Below are 7,358 nucleotides of genomic sequence, written 5' to 3' on the forward strand. Positions count from 1 at the left end.
AACATAATGCGAGCACAGTCAATGCGATAATAGAGCACAAGGAAAAGCATAATCAGATCTCTGCTACTTTGTAGAAAGTAATTCACAACAATTACATTATTACAGGCAAGCATATAATTCAATCAGCGCAGGAGGTTATCAGTTACCATACAATTACTTAGTATCATAATAATACCCACTTAGAAACCATACTGGAGATTCACTGGAGAATGAGGAGCACAAAAAGGGAACTAACTTTGTGCAGTTAATCATCCAGATTCACATAAGGCTTTGTATGCATATCCGTATCTAGACAATATAGTGCTACTTTATGTTCCAGGTTATAATAAGTCAATCTTATTATGATATAAGCATCCCTTTATACTTATTAATCTTTCAACTTCAGACATAATTTGCCGATTGTTTGGAAAACTTCTCCACCAGTCAGTTTTCCCTTCAAAATTTATCAAAGCTATCCTCATCTGTTCAAAATATTACAATTAAAACTTAGCAGAACCGTAAAATTCCTTTGGGAATGGTTCTAGGAAAACCTATCTGATAAGCACACAGTGAAACGCATTAAAAACTATACAAACAGCATGCATACATACATATAGCAGTAGCTCCTCTAAAAGAAATAAATCGGCAGCAGCAGATAAGGGAAGCCTCCTGCAGAATCACACGATCATGTTCTCCCTACTATTCTGTTCACTCACGTATTTGTACATAGGAAACACAACAAAAGAGTCGAAATGCATACAATATTTACACAAGGATGAATACGATCTCATCAATAATGCACAAATCGATTAAGTACAAAAATGTCCTGGAAAAACAAGATTAACACTAACTTTATAAAAATCTGTTTTTTAAACAAACTGATGGACGTGCAGTGCATTGAATTGAATCTGAAAACAGTCTCAAACATCGACGCATTGTCGGTTGATTAAAACTGATATTCGACACCTTAAACAAATGGACTCACCTACACTGGTCATGGCTTAATTTGCATGCCAAAACATATAACTCGAACAATTCAATTTTTTTCTAATTTTGCTCTTGGGAATCGAGGTGTGAGGCATGGGTACACCACAGGTCAGGGGTGTGGTCAAAATACGTGTAGAAATTTTTGTTTAGATACTTTCAACGATGTATTTTCATCAAATGACAATATTTTGTAGTTTTAAATTAGGGTAGGTTAGTATTAGTATTATTATTATTAGTATTAGTATTAGTATTATTATTATATTAGTATTATTATATTAGTATTATTATTAGTATTAGTATTAGTATTAGTTGGGCCACTCCATAACCAGTTGAACAATTCAACTTTCTACCATTGTTCTAAACTATTGATCATGTACTAAAGAGGGTAGTTTAATTTCGAATCGGTGATATTAGGTTTTGGCCAAGAAATTTACTACTGCGTACCAGTGTGCAAACTCTTCAAGTAAAGTGTGTCATCGAATGTTGACACTCAAAGGAATAATAAAAACCAATTTGATTTGAGAAAATCATTAAAAATATAGTCTGCCACTATTTGCCCATGTAATCATACTAAAACTCAAAAACATTGCCGACTCCGGACTAACAGGCACATTTTGCTTAGTAGTCGGTCTCATAAAAACATCGTGAATCTGCCATATTTCACTTCTGGTTCTGTAAATAGGATAATTACGTCACTAACTAACCATGCGCATTGTTAAAACTAAACAATTACTGCGTAGACAGAGTCAACATTTAAAGTCAATCTTGATCATGGCATGGATGTAAAAGAACAACAAGAATTGGGAAGTATTATGTCGGAAATGACGCTATGATCACACAGGAGCAATTAATGACAAAAAATGTTCAAAACACGCTATCACCATCGTATCGTGAAAGCCATTTGGCACTTGAACGCATGCATTTTTAAGTTTACAACGTCAGTAAAATCCAAAAACTAGATCATATTCAAGAGCAGAGAAACAAAATACCTGCCAATGCCAAGGTTGCACACATGCATACATTCATTTTATGACAGAGTGGAATTTATTATAGTAAGTAAATTCAAAGCACTTTGTTACAAGTTGTTATCAAGGTTTGAACATCAACAAAAATATTAAATGTATCCATCGAATCTAAAAGCCACGCTCTGCATATGTATCTCGTCAATTCTATTTTGAAGGCCTGTCAGCAGCAGTCTACGTACAATTTACATCACCACATCATACATGTGCACGTCCGAATCAAATGGAAACTTCAGATGACTTTAGATGATTTCTGAAACGGATCCATGAGGCTGCTGCTGCGTCTTTCTTTTGAGAATCGATAACTTTTTCGATTGACGGCTTAGAGTTTGCGAAAGCGAATATACAATCAAACCTGAAATTGAATCACATGACAGATTTTGATAAAACACCACTTTTGTCTGCTCAGCCACTCAGCCACTTTTTAAAATTACCTTTATCAAGACTCTTCATCTGATCGTAAACACCAATTTCGATTTCCTCGTCCAATATATAATGACAATATGCGCAGTTAATTTTTTATTATGATGTGAAATACCCTTGGCAGAAGATTGCGATCAAGGATTTACAAAAAACTTGAGTAGCTTTCCCTTCAAAGATGCTCCATTCTATTAACGGATGGACCAACGGATTATGGATAGGCATTAAATCAATAGTCAACGAGATCATCGAATAATGCATACTTAGCAGGCGATGCTCATCATGTATGTCTATCATTTTTCGTGATGATGATACCAATTTATTTTGCAAACGAGACGTGCATTATTAAACCAAACTATTTTTTTGTACTTCGTAATATGAGTATGAATAATACAGGGGAGAATTTCTTTAAAGTGCTTCGGAGAAAGTGCAGGATTTTATACATAATTTATATAAAAACCATAAAATCAAAAGCTTCAAAAAGCACACAGCACGTGGAAAGATGAGGCACTTTACGAATCCCAGAAAGTATGCAATATCACAGGTTTTAATACAACCACAAAACCTAACACCTAAAAATACCTCAAATATTTCAACGATATCAGAATGCTTGGTATGTCAATCTGTTTAATGAAATACTGAGAATACCAATTATCTTTCACATCATCATCGACCCGCATTCCAACTCTTTTGCCTTAACAATTGAAGGTACACACGATCGACTCACTCACACGACTATGATATGTTCAAACGCTAATCATCCAGTCAGACTGCAAAAAAAATCTACAAAAATCCGCTCTCAAAATTGTGTAACAGATAAAAAATATAGTTTTTGAGAACTATGGAAAATCCCAATTAACTATCTACTTAAAAACCACAGCAGTTTCACTCTAAGGAGATTTGTCCAATTATACAGCCATTTAAAACATGAAATTTGCTAGTTTAAAAAAAATCTTGAACTCGGGGCCAATCGTAACAAGTTGCAATTAGTTTTTGCAGTACGTTTTTTTTTTCATTTGGCTTTATTACAAGCAGCCGAGAAATAAAAGCAGGTATCATCACCATGAAAGTTTACGCCGACAACTTATGTATTGATATCCAACCCGTCTTTGATACCCTTATTTGAAAGGCATATTATGTTATGAGAGGATCACAGTTGTCAAGATAGCTCTAGCTTAAAGCAATAAAAGTTTGTAATATTTGCATGTCGCACACATCATACAATTCGAGGCCTGTGTTACTTACATTTTGTTTTTCTGCTTTTTGGTTGTGTAACTGACTACCAGACGAGACCATATATTTTCAAGCAATATTTATTTATGTAAATGGGTGCAGAGATAGAGACGAAGAAAAAGAAATACAAGAAGAACAAAAGGTGGTGAAAAAGTCAACACAAATTGCCAATATCTCCGTGTAATGAAAAAAGTTGAATTCACATCGCGTCTATTCCTACTTTTTTTTTCTTATTCCCAACCTAATCTAAATGTCTTTTCGTCACAACCAACGAGTAATCGGGAAAGTGCAATATTTGCATTTGTTCCTTCTTGACGTGACAACGTCAAGGAATGTCGCGAGAAAAAAATAAGGAGTGAGGAGAAGCAAGTTATTCCTGAAAAGCGGAGGTGAAAAATCGGTTCCATATCTCATCCCGGACACCCCAATTTTTATTTCTCCCGACTTTATCACTGTTCCTTCATTCGTAAATGCATGGTTCGTTTGGCCTATTGGATTCACTTTGAGATTTGCTCGAGTGCAATACATAAACAGAACAACAGAATCTGGGACCAACACGGATCGGGACTTGTTTTTTTTACAGCTAGCACAATTTGCTACGCTACTTGAAAGAAACGGCTCTAAACCAAAATTTTCTTGGGTTGATTGCTCGTATGTCAATATAACAAAAATCAATCCACCCATCAATCCGTTCTTGGAGTAATGTCAAAAATGATGGGAAGATTTTGTGCGTCTTGGCGTGCATTAAAATCTCCATAAAAATCCATGCTTCCTAGGAATTTTCTTCAAATCATAAAATTTGTATGTTTTCCAGTTATTCAACCAGATAACATTTAACATTGAAAGATTTTGGGTCATCCACAAATCGGATTAGCTTCCTGCGGGTTGTGCATTATCGGTTTAGTCCACAAATCAGATTATCATGCTTAGAAATAGCATTCCCAAGTTTTATGACTATATTAAACAGAAGACAAGAACAAATAATAAAGCAATCAAAAAAATTGTAAAAGTGCCAACCATCCAAGCGTTAGATTCTTTCCGAGCGTTGCATATTATGGAGTTGATAGAATTGGCATGCAACCGTATCACCATCATTCCTCGCATATCGCGATTGTGTTTGTGTGTGTGTTTGTTTGTGTCGTAAAACATTTCTTGTCAATTAATATTTATGTATGTGCATTCATTTCACGTTTCTACATGCGTCCCATGAATTTCATGAATTTTTAACTCACCAAAAAAGGTTTGCACGCTACTTTTGTACGTTAAATACTTGGCTTACGAAGTGTGGGGCGGAGGATGATTTAATGAACAAAACACTCACCGGATATGTGGAACCAAACGAAACACACATAACAAAATACCTAATCCCAACCAACCAGACACTCTTCGTATATATATGCAAACTCCGAAATGATGATGCGTCAACTGTATGCGGATCAATTGTGTCATGGTAAGCTATATAATTCCATATATTATCTCATATGAAGCAGTTTACATGTATAATAATCCACAAATTATTAGTCAGATGTATGACATACCATGGGAATTAAGTCAGCACATTAAAATGGAAAATGAGTTATTTAGAGATATGCCAAAGGAATAAATTTTATAGCCAAGTTTCAAGTTGCGAATGACTACGATGATGAGGATGAATCAAAGCACGTTTAGCTAAGAGACGGTGCGGTAATATTCCAATAACGTTTCATGAACAATCTGCGTACGAGAAGAAGTAGGACGCAATAAAAGACTCCTTTCCCTGATTCTCGTCCATGCAGGACTTTCCCTAACACTTTCTCAACTCAACTTTCCTCTCCGAGCAGAGCAGACAAAATCTGAATCAAAATGACTGAGATTGAGCCAAAATGATCAAACTACAACTTCACTAACCTATGCCAACCCTACTGCAAAAAGCGAAATACCATTATGCTCAATAAACTTTTGATCGCACAAAGGACCATAATAATTTCACCACTTGATTTGACTTTGACAACTATTACTTGGTGGTTTGATTGTGGGTTGTTTATCAAACTTTGTAAAATGTTATGCCCGACTTTTTCGGGATGAAATGAATAAACTCGTAGAATGAGGCCCCGGGTGGCTTTTCATTCCTATTCAATTGACCCAACTATGCATAACCTATACAAAGAGTCTGACTGAAATTATTACGTAATAGTAGTTGTAAGATTTCCTAGCCTATTTTTTCCTCACTTCTCAAGAATCAGACGTATTTACTTATTATGTAATGTGTTGGTAATTTGATCAAAGTTGAGAAAGTACCTGGTTGGAACCCAAATCCAACTTTTCCAGTGTCCTCTCGAAGGTGAAAACGTCGGCAGGAACCTCAATGAGGGACGAGTGGCGAAAGTCCAACTCCAGAACTTCCGGGGCTTCGTAGGTTTTGGTGAAGCAACACTTCCACATCTTGGCGACTGTTTTTGTCTCTTTATTTAAAATACCAGTTCCCGTAGGGGGTTAATAAGTCAGGTATGTTAACGGAGCACGGATAAATACAAGTCAAAATAAGTGATGATGATATCTGGACAGGTTGTAGATAGGTGGTGGTTGGTTGGATAGTTGATATGTCACTGGAATCTTGGACACCAAAAAAATCCAGACGAGATGCTGCTACTTTGCACTTATATAAGTCTCAGTATAATAATTGTTCATTTTTTGTAGTATTAGGTCGCTTCCTTCTCAGTTTTGAGGTTGACGAAATTAAACAATGGTACACAATAGTTCTTTGGTCATTGGTCGCGTTGATTGCATGCACAGTAGGGTAGACTTATAGAAACCAAGTATCTATTGTTTTTCTTCCAAACAATTGACAATTCTCAAATAGTACGTTAGGCATTAAATTCTTACCCAACTCCTTAAACCAGTTCATAATCCTTTCTTTTAGTTAATAATTAATTTACCAGATCATAACAGTCTTTTCATGTGACGCTAGGATGATATACCCGGGTCGTCGTCGTATTCTTCATCCGGTAACACAAAATATTTCCGCAAGACGCACAAATAAAAATGTCACAACTGTTATATTTTCTTTCGCGTAAAAGCTGCCTCGGATTTGCAAGTTTCAAAAAGTATACGATTCACATGCACTTTATTTATGTTTTACTGGTCTATTATTAGCTAAACCCACTTGCGCGGCCATGTTGCCTCAGGCCGCATAAAGGGTTGAAAAAGGAACAGCATAATTCGGGGTATTTTGAGTTTACTCGCTCCTAAACCCTTCAACAACGTGTGTATTTAAATTTAACTGGGTAAAATTAAATTAAATCACAGGAATGATAATTGATAGAGTGAGGTTTAACAGAGATGCAATAAATGTGTGGTGCTGAGGTAAGTGCTTTTTAATAGAGACGTCCCAAGGTGACGGTATTATGGTTTTTTCGCCGTGTATGATGCTGGGGTAAGCGGTCGAGACGCTGCGTTGTTGTTATTCGCCAGGTGAGTGGTGACTGAGTGAGCAAATGGACTGCAACAGGCGAAGAGATCTCTTGCTGGTGGTGGCACTTGGTATTAAAAAGCGTAGACAGTGCGCTTTGGCAACTCAACTCGTCCAGTTCACACCCAATTTCAGCTTGTTTTAGAAGATAAATGGACTCAATTTCATTAAAAAACAATAACGATGACTAGAGTTCTGCAAAAATGTGACTAAATGGAGAGATTCAAGATTCAAGATCTTTCATTTCTTTACATAATATCATAATCATG

General features: G+C 36.0%; 1 protein-coding gene and 1 long non-coding RNA gene across 2 annotated transcripts in view; both read right to left on the reverse strand.

Moving 5' to 3' along the window:
• Positions 1–7,116, reverse strand: part of LOC110850935 — a 40,243-nt gene extending 33,127 nt beyond the window's left edge. The window contains exon 1 of the mRNA XM_022098542.2: positions 5,919–7,116. Within this exon, the coding sequence (XP_021954234.1) occupies positions 5,919–6,062 (144 nt within the window). The 5' untranslated portion in view covers positions 6,063–7,116. The remainder of the gene's footprint in view (positions 1–5,918) is intronic.
• Positions 1,988–3,202, reverse strand: LOC118435984. Its single transcript, XR_004835097.1, has 2 exons — positions 2,423–3,202; positions 1,988–2,343 (listed from the first exon to the last, which is right to left on the reverse strand). It is a non-coding gene; the product is annotated as an uncharacterized LOC118435984 (long non-coding RNA).
• Positions 7,117–7,358: the final 242 nt, after the last annotated feature.

Source organism: Folsomia candida, unplaced genomic scaffold (assembly GCF_002217175.1).
Source record: "Folsomia candida strain VU population unplaced genomic scaffold, ASM221717v1 Fcan01_Sc006, whole genome shotgun sequence".
Taxonomy (NCBI): domain Eukaryota; kingdom Metazoa; phylum Arthropoda; class Collembola; order Entomobryomorpha; family Isotomidae; genus Folsomia; species Folsomia candida.